At 40.6% G+C, this 14,416-nt stretch overlaps 2 protein-coding genes across 4 annotated transcripts; both read left to right on the top strand.

Moving 5' to 3' along the window:
- The first annotated feature begins 305 nt into the window (after positions 1-305).
- On the top strand, positions 306-8,697 carry twf1b (twinfilin actin-binding protein 1b). Its single transcript, XM_035523613.1, has 9 exons — positions 306-384; positions 1,103-1,180; positions 1,285-1,463; positions 2,760-2,855; positions 2,956-3,054; positions 4,531-4,656; positions 4,986-5,136; positions 7,085-7,206; positions 7,440-8,697. Exons 1-9 carry the CDS (start codon positions 360-362, stop codon positions 7,605-7,607), a joined length of 1,044 nt encoding a protein of 347 aa, XP_035379506.1. The 5' UTR covers positions 306-359; the 3' UTR covers positions 7,608-8,697.
- A 381-nt stretch (positions 8,698-9,078) lies between these two features.
- Positions 9,079-14,115, top strand: pus7l (pseudouridine synthase 7 like). 3 transcript variants are annotated; one of them, XM_027011120.2, is made up of 9 exons: positions 9,079-9,128; positions 9,384-10,206; positions 10,569-10,728; positions 11,104-11,299; positions 11,461-11,526; positions 11,944-12,025; positions 12,549-12,838; positions 13,015-13,068; positions 13,266-14,115. In XM_027011120.2, the coding sequence occupies exons 2-9, from the start codon at positions 9,402-9,404 to the stop codon at positions 13,578-13,580; spliced, it is 1,968 nt and encodes a 655-aa protein (XP_026866921.2). In that variant the 5' UTR covers positions 9,079-9,128; positions 9,384-9,401; the 3' UTR covers positions 13,581-14,115. The 3 variants fall into 3 exon arrangements, with proteins under 3 accessions (XP_026866921.2, XP_035379505.1, XP_026866920.2); XM_035523612.1 differs by having other exon boundaries at positions 11,428-11,526; XM_027011119.2 differs by having other exon boundaries at positions 9,111-9,128; positions 9,352-10,206; positions 11,428-11,526.
- The last annotated feature ends 301 nt before the right edge of the window (positions 14,116-14,416 follow it).

Here is a 14,416-nt window from a genome sequence, read left to right as displayed (position 1 = left end):
CTGGACATGGCCTAGACTAATCTACGCCCTACACATTAATCTACGCCTACAAAATATGTGACATTGTTCACTGAGAACGACTATGCCTCAAGCGGTTAATAATATTTAACTTTGTTTCATCTGCTCTTAGGAGGTTACACGAGTAGACCTAATCTACTGAATAAATTTTATGTTGACTATATACCTGAATCTGGTGGGGGAGAGGGGGCGTCTCGCAATGAAGTGCAGTGCCACTGTAACGTGATAGGTGCGGACTACGTGATGACGCGCAATGGGCCAGCCCCCTCCCCCGTACTGTAGTTCGGGCTTCTTCCGTGTTCTTCTGCTTTCGACCGGCCGACACAAAAGAAGCAGCGAGAATGTCACATCAAACCGGTATCCAAGGTAATTCTTTCACGAGCTCTCATGATGAATTTCACCGCCACGGACAAAGCTGTGTTGTCATGCACATTGCTGTTGTAGGATACTGGTTGCTATGCACAGACTGCGCGACAGTAACCTAGGATAGCTAATCTAGTTAGTTACTGTTGCCGTAATTTTTTCCAAACTTGTTAAATGATAACCAAGACCGGACAGGCGTAGGGAAGAATCTGTTAAGCATTGTGCCAATATGGGCATGGAAATGAACCTAGATTGGAATTGCCATCAGTCAACCAGTCAGCTATGGTGCATCAAGAGCTCGTTTCTCCGGTAAAGCCTTTATGAAACCATAAGGTTTCAAAGGTCTTTTGATAACGACATAATGAACAAGTTATTCGTTCTGATACTATATCTGGCACGCTTTGGGGGATTCAAGTTATAACTGCACATGCTTCGTGAAAGCTGTCCCCAGATGTTAACTTTTCAGAAACTGTTTCTGTTCTATTTAATTATGCGCAGTGTCCATTGCATCAGAAAGCGTGTTAATTTGTGTGGTGTTCTGAGTCGCCTGTTCATGGAGCACATAACTTGAATGTGAACCTTGTTGTCCAAAGACCCAACAACGAGTCCTCAGAATTCATGGTCATATTCGTGGTCCGAATTTTTCTCACTTCTTCAGCAGCGGTCAGTTTTCTTTCTGACAGTATTAAACTGTTTTATTGTTAACGCTTTAAATCTGCAGCCACGGCAGAAGTGAAAGACATCTTCGCGAAGGCACGGAACGGAGAGTATCGCTTGATTAAAATAGTGATTGAAAATGGTAAGATCCTCCTAGTGTACCTTCGGGTTTGGTGATTATTATTAGCGTCCATATAAGGTAACAAAGCCTTGCTTTTAAGCGTGTCATTCTGTGTGGTTCTTCAGAGCGGCTTGTTCTGGGAGACTTCAAACCTGCGGTCAAGAAATGGGACCAGGAATGGGACAGCTACGTCTTGCCTCTCTTGGAGGATGGTATGCCCTCGTACCTTCTCTTCAGGCTAGACACCACCAATAATCAGGGCTACGAGTGGATCTTCTTGGCCTGGTCCCCAGACCACTCCCCTGTGAGTAATAGCTACAAATCAGGGTTTATTTGGAAACCAGGTTTTCAGTCTCTGCTTATGAATGGAATAAGCAATGAGATAGTTGCAATGAGATAGCAATGAGAAAGGTATGCTAAGCATTGCATCCCTTAACTTTACAAGAGCTAAACGGACCAATCTTACTATATACTGTCAGAATCAGAGATACAATAAGAATCTACCACTGTTTTACAGTTTATCAAATGGTACTGTTACCTTAACTTTAGGCACAAGGGCAAAGGTGTATTTTTTGTGCTTTCCTCTGATAAGGATATAGTCACCTGATTCAAAACCTGTGCTGGCAAAAGTGGTATGTCCCACCACTACAGAGTTTGAAAGAGCCGCATGGACTCTAGGTACAATAGATTGGAAAGGAAGTAATTCAACAGTCACTATCAGTTTATCATAGTAATACAATGTTATGTTATTACATTGCACATTAAAAATATAAATTAATATATAGCAGGAAATAATAAGATTGCAACAATCAGCAGTAGTCTGATTTTAAATGAATAAAGTGTGGTCTTTTTATTTCCTGGAGTTTCAAAAGCCTCGAGCACATGTGGGTCATTAAGAGCATGTAATTACAAGGGCGTAGAGCGGCTCATGCTGCAGCCTCCAAGGTTTTTTCCTAAGGGCTGCTTTTCCTATGGGCCTTGGAAGAGTTGTGCTTAAAAAGGCATTAAAGGCCACACACAGTGTTGTACTCTTGCCATGCCTCTGTTAAAACTAGAAATGTAGAATTACTTTGGTCAGAACTGTTCGGCTCTAAGGTTTTCAATTTTTAGATGCTTATTCATTTTTATATGCAAAGCACCTTGTGGAAATTGATTGTATCTCACCCATGACTAGCAAGCAGTAAATTCTCTACAAGGTGACGATACTGGGAGAAAAATACAACAGGGCTACTATAGCATAGTGGTGCTTTGCATTGATGACACTGTCCTTGTTTTTTTTTTCCTCCCACATCTCATTTTGTTCCCCAAAACATAACACAAATGCAGAAAACAGGCCGTTGTGGATGGATGTCTGTGGAGAATTTGCAAGTCTAATTCACTTTGACGATGATCAATAAACCGCTTGTACTTTGCCACCAGCAGGAAGATGCTGACATAGCAGCAGTCCCAAACACGCTGGGCTCTGCTGCCTGAAGGTTCCTGCATATGCTTTTGCTATGCTTGTGATGCTAAAAAAAACATCTCCATTCACCTTTCTTTTGTTAATTCCTGGATGCTCTGTTTTTTTTTTTAAAATCCACAAATAAATGTCACTTTTCAGGTTCGTCAGAAGATGCTATATGCTGCCACTCGGGCTACACTGAAGAAAGAATTTGGCGGTGGGCACATAAAAGAGGAGATCTTTGGCACTGCAAAGGTTTGGCTGATCTCAGTCAATATTCTTGGTTTGGTTAATTTTTTGAATATGGGAGATAAGCTCCAGAAGGGAACCTACTAACAGAGCTCTCTGTGCCCAGGATGATGTATCTCTAAACGGGTATAAAAGGTACCTGGTCTCCCTGGCTGCCCCACTCCCACTGACTGCAGCTGAAGAGGAGCTAAGGCACATCAATGAGGTACCACTGCAACCAGAACTACAAAATAGGACCTAGATAACCTAGAGTACCAATTTTATGTACTTTTTATGAGTTCAGGACACATGGGCATTATGTCATTCCAAAGGTGCCTGCTGTGCATCATGTGACCACGCTTGGCGAGTGCGCCGCATTGATTTTTCACTGAGTGGTTGCTGAGTGTATTATTCCTTGGCCCAGATTGATATTTTACTCGTCATTGCCACAGAACCCATCTATCCTCACATTTTCATGTTTTTGGCATTAACACCTGTTTCTGAGGTAGCTGTGGGGTTTGATGTGATGTTTTTTGACCACCTGCTTTCTCTTGGCTCCTTAGAAGGCTTATGCGACATTACAGAGGTAGTCACCGATCACAAAACGTGCAATTATATCAAAGTCCAAATAGTTACAAGCTTCGAAATATCTAAATTTATTGTAGTCTTGCATGGGCTGTGGTAGACGCATCTATTTCCCCGAGTTTGCTCAATAGCGTCCCCTGTTTGCACATTTCCACTTGATTTGAATATATTTGTGTTGACTGAATGTGGAACTGTTCTAGGTCTAACTGTATGTTATGGATTGTTAGGTCTAGCGTCTGCACCATGCTTGTGGATATCCCAATTTCACACATACTGACTGTAAAAACATGGCTCAGATTTGAGCCCCAAATAGCCTAATGAATGCTCTCTCAGTTGAGTAGACTCCTGTGACTAAATGCAGAACATTCTGTTTACTTACCCTATAGCCATAAAAGGGTAACTGGCTCATGTAAGATGTCTATTGGTTTCTGAAATGCAACTAGCAGCAAAGCAGTAACCCTTTAAGCAGATCAGCAGCTGCAGGAAGAAGATAATACTGCTCTAAGCTACATTTGAAGGGCAGAGAGCAAAGAGGCTTTGAGATATTTAGTGCAGTTCGTCCTCAATATCCTGGAACCAATCCCCCACAGATACTGAGGGCCAAAATCAGTATCTAAATCCAAAGATGCTTCTGGTCCCTTATGTAAAATGGCATATTTGCATATAGCCTATGCACATCCTCCCATATTTTTAAAATCATCTCTAGATGATTTAATGTTTTTATCTGGGTCACGGCACTGACCAAAGAATGTTCATCTAGTAACCTGCAGTGTCATGGCTAAGTGTTCTACCAAGCTATATCTATATCTCGTATCTGGGATCCTGGACATTGGGTTTCCCATGGACAGACCCAATGTACTGGCTGTGGGCCTTTGAGACCTGAAACCAATTTCAGATCCTGGTGATACGAATTATCGTCAGTATATAAAAGTTAAATTAATCATCAGTGCATCAATGTCATCTGTATTTAGGTTGCAGGATTTTTCTTTGTGTAAGCTCTATTAGTCTCAACTGGGGTTGAGCCATTTGATACCGAAATAATTGTGTCTGTTTGTGTGTCTGTGTCTGTGTGTGCGCACACATGCTTGCTTGCCTGTCTGGCTGGCTGCCTTTGCAGGCGCAGACAGAGATCCATGTGGACACGAAGCAACAGACTCTGCAAGGTGTAGCCTTCCCCATGCAGAGAGAAGCCATTGAGGCCCTGGAGCACTTCAGAGCGAAAAGGATCAACTATGTTCAACTTGTACGTAATGCCTGCTTTCTGGCCAATTGCACTGTTTATTACATATCTACCTGTATGATTTTATCCTTGGAAATAATTGCATTCTCACAAGGACCCCTGAACATCTGGGACTAGAGTTATTACAGCTACATGTTGTGTTTGTTTTCTTGCCTTTAGTTGTGGTTTCTGTCACCCAAGTAACCTTAGGCAGAATTTATCTCTAGCAGCACCTGTTTGTGACAGAAATGGTGATGGCAGTCACTAGAAGTATGACAGAAATAGTGATGGAACTGATTAATTACAGGCAGGGTTGCCCATTTGACTGCCAAGTGTGCTTGTGTGTGCAACAGGAAATAGATTTCCCCAAGGAATCCATCAAGTTGTCCAGCACAACCCCCACAGAAGTGAGGGACCTGCCCAAAAGGATTCCTAAAGATGCGGCCCGTTATCACTTCTTTCTCTACAAACACACACACGAGGGAGATTTTCTGGAGTCCACGGGTAAGACATGCATATTTTACTGATCCTCTAATTTATATATATATATATATATATATATATATATATATATATATATATATATGAGAGAGAGAGAGAAAAGAGAGAAAGTAAATTCACTGCAGATTCATACAGGCGATGGGCCAGTTTCATAAAACTATATCTGCGCTACACCATACAAAATGTGCAACGTGGTATTTCATGCCTATTCATGAAGTTACCATGGTGATAATTAGCACTCTGGTGTTAACATACCACTGTGCTAAATTCACCTGTGCCTATGGTAAAAACCAATCATAACTGACATGTAAATGAGGCCATAGATATTAAATGGCGATGGCACAATACCAATGTTTCTATACAGATCCAATACTGATAAATGGCATTTGAATGTGGCCCAGTATTTATATAAATCAAATATTTTGTAATCAAAATATGTGGAGCACTGTGATTCAGTTGTGTGGATATTGTTGGGGAATTTCTTTGTGTGAGATGAATTATACATGCTATATATTGCATGGATATGACAGATAAATAAAAATAAAATGATAATAAGCCCTAGCACACACATACACACACACACACACACACACACACACACACACACACACACACACACACACACACACACACACACACACACTCTTGTTCTCTCTCTCTCTCTCTCTTTCTAGTCCCCTAGTTTATGTGAATTTGTTTCTCATTACTGAATACAACTGTACTATGTGTCTCTCTTCACTCAACCTCTATTTAAAGCCAATGCAAATGTAATATGATAATGATTACAGTATGGCTATTCTTCCTAGCTGAATTATTATTATTATTAGTTACACTTATATAGCACCTTTCTCAATACCTAAGGAGGCTTCACAATCAACACTCTGCACAATGCTTTTACATCCAATCATCCACCAGTTAGCTGTTAGATTATTCTCCAGCTCCTTATTCAAATTTTCCTTAAAACTCAGCAGGCTAATGACAAACTCAGCAGCTCCTCTGCGTTTCATGAGGTTTTAATATACTATAGCTATATGTAATTAACTTCCTGAATTTATAGGAGGATAGTGCTTTACTTGTTCGTTGATTCTTTCTCCTCTCCTCACGGCTGTTTCTGTCAGGTTTCTACTGCTCTTTTTGTTTGATCCTGAACTTCCTTTACTTCACTGAAAACATTGTTTTATTATTATTTTATTATTCATATAAAGAATTGATAATACAGATAATAAACTAATCACTGTTAGCCAAGCCTGTATTTCCCAGACACACTAGACTGACTGTGACATTTAATGGGTTAAGGAGGAAGCGGGGACGAGGCAGTGTTAAACAGAACATACGTTTTAATCATAGGCACAACTCAACACACACACACACACACACACACACACACACACACACACACACACACACACACACACACACACACAACATGGGTCAAACACCGACAACCTTGATGATACGACACGAGACGTATATACACTCATGACAATTACAGGCAACAAGGATCAGGTGCACAACACAAGAGGGCGTGGCAATACGGACACACAGACATGCACGCACATGCACACATTTGAGGGGGGAGTGGCCGTACCGTGACACTGACCATAGCATATTCACCCAAAATGACAGAAATGCAGTTTGTGACTCATCACCTATCACAATGTATGCTGCTAGCTGTTCAAAGACCTATATTTTACTTCAAAATTGCATTTTTTGTAAGCTTTGTGCATCCTATGTCAGTATCAATAAAGTGCCAGTGCAAAACTGCATTTCCCAGCCACACTAGTTTAACTATAGGACGTACATGCAAAATGACAGAAATAGCTTAGTACCAGTTGTCCAAAGATCCTTCTCGAGCAAGTCATCTTTCTCTACATGTACTCCTAACTGAACCTAACTGATGTCTTACCATTTCAAATAGGCTGGTCATGTATTGTGTATGTTGTGTATGCAGTGTTTATCTACTCGATGCCTGGTTACAAATGCAGCATTCGGGAGAGGATGTTGTACTCCAGCTGCAAATCCCCCCTCATAAACACAGTGGAAAAGAACCTGCATGTTGAAATTGCCAAGAAGGTAAAGACATTACAAATGAAAGAACCTACTAGGATGTTGTTATTGTTGTTGTTATTATTATTACTATTATTATTAGTAGTAGTACTAGTAGTAGTAGTAGTAGTAGTAGTACAATATTAGGAATACTACTACTACTAAATTTTTTTAATGGGATTTTGTTTTCTTTGTCTTCTTTAATGATGTTCTATGTTTCATTAGGAAATGTTCCATGTTGTCTAATTCCTTTGCTACAGCTGGAAATTGACAATGGAGATGAACTCACCAGTGAGTACCTGTATGAAGAGTTACACCCCAAGCAGCACGCACACAAACAAATCTTCTCTAAACCCAAGGGTCCAACCGGTAAAAGGGGAGGACGCAGGATCATGCGTGCACCCAGGGATGCAGATGATGACGATTAGTGTAACAATGGTGTGATCTTCCTAGCGTGATCTTCCTTGTTGTTAAGATCTCCCTTGAAACCCTGTAGCCCATGTCTCAATAAACATATCTATGCACGAAGGAAAACACTAACATAGGATGCAGGCCTGCAGAGCAATCAGCTGCATATGAGGACATCATCTGTAATGACAATACGCACAGAATTAACATTATTGCACTGTTTACTTGGCATACTAAAACCACATACTAAAACCTGCCTTTGGAGAAAAAGCTTAGCGAATGGAGTGTAGGACTGAATGGAGTATGAGTTTTAAGACACTAGCTTAGTGCAATTATTCAAGCCTTGGGATAACTGAAAGGTCAGTTCTTTTCTCTCATTTGTTTGGGTCTTATTGAGTATCTCCCTCACTGATCAGCATGTTTAGTGTTCAGGTTGAAATCTGATGACCAGATGATTCTTGTGAGTTATCAGTAAGCGAGATAATCAATAATGGCCAGGCAGCCAATGCAGCCTTTCTGTGAGATCAGGTTGTTTTAATGAAGGATTTGTTGAGTGTAACGAATGATGAGGAGAAAACATTTTAAAAATCTGCTTTTGTGATATGTACTGTAGAGTGCTATGATAAGGAAATTTTCTAAAGAAACCATTTTTGTTATAAGAAATCTGAATAAGTGATGCCGTCTGCATCAAAATTATTTTTTAACATTCTTTAGTGATAGAAATGCTATTTTTCTAAGGCTGGTACATCTGGATCATTTTGTTTAAAATTTTGAATCAAGAGTCCTCTGTCTCAAATAATATTTCACATGTTGCGCAATGGATGGCCTATCTACCACAGCATTCATTTCCACATAATTTATGCAATGGATCAAGCTCATCATAGCATTTATGAAGTTACCATTGAACTCTCTCAGAAGGGAAGGTACTACAAATTCTTGAGTTCAGAGAAAAGATCTAGAGAACAGGCAGATCACTATTTACATTTTTCCTGTACCAGTGTGATATGAAGGCTCAAGTGAAATCAATGTAGTTTAATGTAAACTCTTCATTTTTTTTAAAAAAACAAAACAACATGTATAATAGAGGGAAATTAAAATATTGAAATCATATGTTTCTGTCATCTGTTTTATTTGTTTGAAGCATAAGGCAATAAATACATAAACCATAAATTGAAATTCACTAAATGAATACTCAACGTAAAAAATGAATGAATGAATAAATATGGGACATAAAACAGCATATGAATAAATATCTGCAGATTTTTAAAAATAAGTCAATAACATGTAAAATTATAAATGCATAAAAATGACTTATATCAAAGTACTGAAACAGATACATTTGTATTTTATTTATTTACAGATTTATTTATTTATGGCTTTCTTCCCCAGTCTATGTAAATGAAGTGTGCATATGCTTTTTCTACGATTACCCAATAGTGTGTTGGGTTTAGTATACTTCATTAGCATAGTGGATTTAGTGGATTTACTGTACCTTTAAGAAAGACCAGTCTTCCACAAGTGGGGCGGAACTTTCATCGTGGGTAAGTTAGCTAGCTAATAAACATTGAATTTTTCCGTTGTTTTTCTTTTGCAAAGTAGTATGCTCTGTTTATTATCAGATGAATTTGAACCACAATATATTTTAGTACTATGATGTTTTGTCAGATGTCTAGTTAAACTTTGCAGCTAGGTTAGTTAGCATACTTTAGCAGTAATCCACTTGCTAGCTAGCTTTCCTAGCTAATTACTGTTTTCTCCGTTCAGAAATGCATGTAGGCCGTGTTTCCTCTTTTTAGATTCACATTGTAGCTATAATGGAACAGGAGTCGCCGAGCCTTGAGTGCTTCATAACTGACCATGAAGGTTTCCATGGCACCATTAAAAACTCAACCAAAGACTTTGTGGTCATTGAGATAGACATCCATGGCCGTGCTGTGAATAGACCACTTATTCCCGATGACCCCACAGATTTGACATGCACTGAAGTCAGAGGGTCTTCGCTCAACAAAAACTTGAATGCAAACCTCCGGCCTGAAAATACAGCCTCAGATGAAGTCGCTGTTGGAATGACCGGTTTGAATGACGATGATGTTTTGAGCCAGGATTGTTTTGACCTGAGGGTAATACTGGGCTCTTCTGCAAACGAAGCCTTAGAACAGTTTACCAATAGAATGCTGGTATGTAGTGGGGAGCAAAAGAACATGGAAATGTCCCTTGGCTCCTTCCCTGACAAACACCAGCGTGCCAATGTGCACAGGGCAGTGAGGCACAACTTCCCATTCCTCATGACAGTCACCAACCAGGAAGAGATCTGGGTCAGAGAGGATCCAGGCTTCAAGGAGCTCTCTGAGCTTGTCTCTGAGGGGGAAGCAGAGGACTTCTTCAGGTTCATAGATGCTAAAGCTCCGGGCTTGGCGTTCACCTTCCTGACGGATAACAGCAAGGAGCACCGCACGCGCATCCACCATTTCGTGAGCAGGAGGTTCGGGAAGCTGGTGGAGACAAAGAGCTTCACAGACCAGGACGGGACCGCCATTACAGTCAGGCTGAGAGAAAGAGGAAGATGGCCAAAGAAGAGGACAGCGGCAGATTGTGAAAAGCAGGTGGACACCTACACAGGTGAGAGTGTATGAGAGGGCGGATGTGTGGAAGTCCTGTCACAATTTTATTTCCCATAATAGTCAAGCAGGGTTAGGTTCTGGAGGTGAACTAGATTATGCTTTATCAAAACAAGAACTTCAAATGGTGAAACAAGACCTTTTTCTGAAATACTAAAATTGACCAATTTAGCACCAGATTCTAGGATTCCTATTTACACATTGGTTAGTTATGAGCCATTGGTTACTTAAAAGCCTTAAAAATCCAAAACAAGTCTTAGATGCTCTGAGAAATCGGCAGAAATTGACTGCTAAGGACACTCTGCCATGTCATGTTTTTCTTTCATCTTCAGCACTTAGCACTGTCTTCTCCTCCTTGCTAAGCTTTCACGCTAAGGAAGGAAAACCTAGAGACTCTGGAAGCCATCAGCTACATGGCGGCAGCGCTAGGAGTCATTCCCTCTGATTTCTCCTATGCTGGCACCAAAGACAAAAAGGGCATCACTTATCAGTCCATGACTGTAAAGAAGATCTCCCCACAGCGGTAATGGACAAAACAAACCCATATCTGTGAAAAATGAATATTCATGTTAAAGTATATATTTTCACACTGTGCCAGTAATAATAAATAATATCTTTTTTTATTACAAAAATAATAAAATTATAGTTTATCTCTCCCATTACTAAGGTCTGGCCCTTACTGTGTTCATTTTGAGCCCTGTTGGTTTTACTGTATGCCACTTTCAACTCTTCTGTTTGTATTCAGAATAGAGGGCCTTCCAATGTTTGCTAGAGCCATGTGTATATATACTAATTGCCTCAAGTCTATAGAAATTAATTAGTGAAATGAACTGTGTTAAACCTTTGCAATTTTTCTTTTTTAACTTTGTAACTCTGCATTTATATACCTTTTTGTTAGGCTTGTGGAATTGACCCCTGAGTTTGAAAGGAGAGGAATGCAACTGTCTCGCATTATTCCAGCATCTGAGCCTCTTCGGCTCGGACGGCTACAGGGCAACCATTTTGACTTGGTCATCCGTGACGTGAGGCCTCATGGGAAGTGTAGTTCCACCGACTTAGAAACGCTTGTGAAGGAGGCTGTGGAGAATGTGAAGGTGAATCTAATTCTTCAGTGAGGACTTGATTTTGACCTCACACTAAATGTATGACTTGGCATAATTTACCTGGAAATGCTGTTTTGTTTTTTTGGGGGTTTTTTTGTGGAAATAAATACATCTTGCAGGCCCATGGTTTTGTGAATTACTATGGTCCTCAGAGGTTTGGAAATGGCCAGAGCATTCAAACTGACCAAGTGGGACTCGCACTTCTGAAAGAAGACATGGTAGGAAAACCATTTTTGTTTAGTTAAATGAACATTTTTGGGGTTTTTCCTGTTTTCATAGTGTAACCAAAGCACCTTTGTTGGTTCTCTTTGTTGTTCGTAGCTTGGGTCGGGGGGGTTCCTTAAAACACTATTGACCACTGTAGTCTCAGTGAGGAGTAGGGGCAGCAGAGCTCTCCAGGGCTGGCCAACAGGACTGTTCCAAAGCTCTATTTCCGAGGACATAAATATTAAGGTTAACTGCTGTCAGTGCAGAGTTAGCCAGGACTGAGAGGACTTAAGACTTGCTCTTCCTGAACTGAACATTGGCATATGAAATCTCCCCCTGACTTTGAATAGTAGATTTGGACAAATCTGATAAATATGTATAATTCCCAGTGCAGCTTGTATTGAATCTGGTGTATGTGTGTTAATCAGAACGCTGCTGTCAGGTTGTTCCTGAGTCCAGACGAAGGTGATGACCTCCACAATAAAGCCAAGCGGCATTTTCTTCACACAGGCAAGTACACCTGAATCACCTCCTAACACACTGTGAGCCTTATCTGATTGTCCTTCTGTAGTGGCATTTCACAATGCTTTTAGCATTAATTTTAAGAATCAATAATGTATTGCTCGAAAGGCTTTAATTTACTAAACCTTACAAAGCAATGTGTAAATCCAAGAAAAGACTGATTGTTTTAGTCAGGGAGAAGATTGCTAGAGCAGGTATATCCAATTTGGTCAAGATGTTAAGTTTATGGGGACGGAAGAATAACGAGTCTAAAGAGACTCAACTGCTAAACTGATATGAATGAGACATGGTCACATGACACATTTAAAGATGAATCTTGAGAGTGCAGTCTAAACTCAGTGGTGGTGTTACATACTAGGGACAAGACCTAAGGCATTGTTAAACGGGTTAAGTAGATGCACAAAACTGTCAGCACCATCAGTGTGTTATGAAATCACTTCTTTACACCTGGTTCATTGTGCTACTAATAACCAACTAGTAAAGTGAGCGTGCGATAAATTGCCCCCCCCAGGGAACGCCAAGGAGAGCCTGGCACTGATGCCCGCATGCAGGGCACGTGAGCGGCTCATGCTCCGCGCACTACACCGCTATGGCAAAGGGCGCCAGGGCTGCGAGCAGGCCTGGCTCAGCCTGCCCCACGCCACCAGGCTCTTCTACCTGCATGCCTACTGCAGCCGCCTGTGGAACCAGGCCGCCAGCTACAGACTGCGTGCCCTCGGGCCCCGGCCCGTCCAGGGCGACCTGGTCCAAGCCGAGCGCCTGCGCCACGACCCCACTCCGGGAGCGACCCACACACCACAGGTGAGGCCGGATGCGCTCCACCAGGGCGCCCACAGTGTTGTTGCACCGTATTTCGTGCAATGAGTTTGCACTTGTCAGATTGGGCGTGTCTGTAATGTGGCAGTTTTTCTGGATGTGTAGGTTAGGCATGCAGTTCAACTGGGCGGCATGTTTATAGCATCGTTTTTGTTCTCTAGGTCCATGTTGTCACTTCTGCAGAAGAGAGAGACAATGTGTTCTCACTGGATCAGGTGCAGTGATTACTCACCACTACTCCATCATACCTCTTCAATGTTGAGCAGGGAACGTATTTTAACAAATACTTTCTGGTTCCTTATGGTTATAGTAATATGTAATGCATCTATATCTATGTACATCATTGTAAAACAGGCCTGAAACCGCTCATCACTCATGCATTTGTGATTTTTCTTTCCTCAATGATTCACAGGTGATTCTCCCAATGCCAGGCAACACTGTGAAGTACCCAGAGAACATTGTTGGTGAGTGGTATCGGGACAGACTGGCACAGGATGGCCTGGGATCCAGCCGCTTCAGAATCCCCTCCCTCAAACTCAATGCCCCCGGGAGCTACCGCCCTTTGCTGGCTATCCCCCATAACATCACCTACAAGGTGCATGAGGAACCGCAGGTGACAGAGCATTTGAGCCCTCAGCGTATATCCCTCCTCACGCTGTCATTTGACTTGGACGCATCCTGCTACGCCACAGTGTTTGTCAGAGAAATCATGAAGTGTGAGCCCTAGGAGCATATAGACACTACTATTACATTTTTAAAGACTTTCAGGAATTGCCCAGATCTGGGTTGAGTTAAAAAAAAAAATAATAATTAATTAAAAAAATATATATTTCATTTCATCAGATGACCACTAGATGGGGTTGATATAAAACATTAGATGCTGTTTTTTGTTTTTTTTTTTGTTTTTTTTTTAATAGAATGAGATTCATAATCTGTTAATATAAACATATCTTGTTCTTCGATTAAACAAATTTCAGTAGGTTTATTTGACTTATTTTACAGTAAGTAACTATTGTCAACGGATTAGCTTTGCTTTTCTTACTGAATAAAACTTTAGAATGGAGTCTTCACAGTAGTGTTATTTACTCATTTATAAAGTGCGAAGGCAAAGGGGTACAAGAAAGCTAGTTTCCTTCAATGCTGTTTATTAAATTGGTTTTGATAGAGCAAGAGACAGGCATTTTGCTATCAGTAGTACACCATGTAAATAGCGCCATTATTTTTTCAAGCTGTTTAAGTGGGTAAAAATATGTCTTGGCTAACGAACTAAACCTACGGAGGGCACGAAACGCAAGCATGTTTAAGCAAATGCCCCTTTTCATTCTCTCACATTTAACATTGCTGCGCTAAATGTAGATGTATGTACACAAGTTTATGTATGTGACAAATAAACCAGTCATACACAGTATAACTCGCAGTGAAATGGTTGAGTGCTCTGAGGAAAAAGAAAAATGGGTGCATAGAGAAAAATAAATAAAAAAAATAATAAAATATATATATATATATATATATATATATATATATATATATATATATATATATAAACAATATGTATATTGTGTT

Source organism: Electrophorus electricus, chromosome 2 (genome assembly GCF_013358815.1).
Source record: "Electrophorus electricus isolate fEleEle1 chromosome 2, fEleEle1.pri, whole genome shotgun sequence".
Taxonomy (NCBI): Eukaryota; Metazoa; Chordata; class Actinopteri; order Gymnotiformes; family Gymnotidae; genus Electrophorus; species Electrophorus electricus.
This window is presented reverse-complemented; position numbering and strand designations above follow the sequence as displayed.

What these genes read in the sequence shown, in the direction of transcription:
- twf1b (XM_035523613.1), top strand. Translation starts at nt 360, where the DNA reads ATGTCACATCAAACCGGTATCCAAG. An exon ending in AGATTTTCTGGAGTCCACGG is followed by an intron (nt 5,137 to 7,084) that starts GTAAGACATGCA and finishes TTGTGTATGCAG; the next exon opens with TGTTTATCTACTCGATGCCT. An exon ending in ATGTTGAAATTGCCAAGAAG is followed by an intron (nt 7,207 to 7,439) that starts GTAAAGACATTA and finishes CCTTTGCTACAG; the next exon opens with CTGGAAATTGACAATGGAGA.
- pus7l (XM_035523612.1), top strand. Translation starts at nt 9,402, where the DNA reads ATGGAACAGGAGTCGCCGAGCCTTGAGTGCTTCATAACTGACCATGAA. An exon ending in CACTTCTGAAAGAAGACATG is followed by an intron (nt 11,527 to 11,943) that starts GTAGGAAAACCA and finishes TGTGTTAATCAG; the next exon opens with AACGCTGCTGTCAGGTTGTT. An exon ending in ATGTGTTCTCACTGGATCAG is followed by an intron (nt 13,069 to 13,265) that starts GTGCAGTGATTA and finishes AATGATTCACAG; the next exon opens with GTGATTCTCCCAATGCCAGG.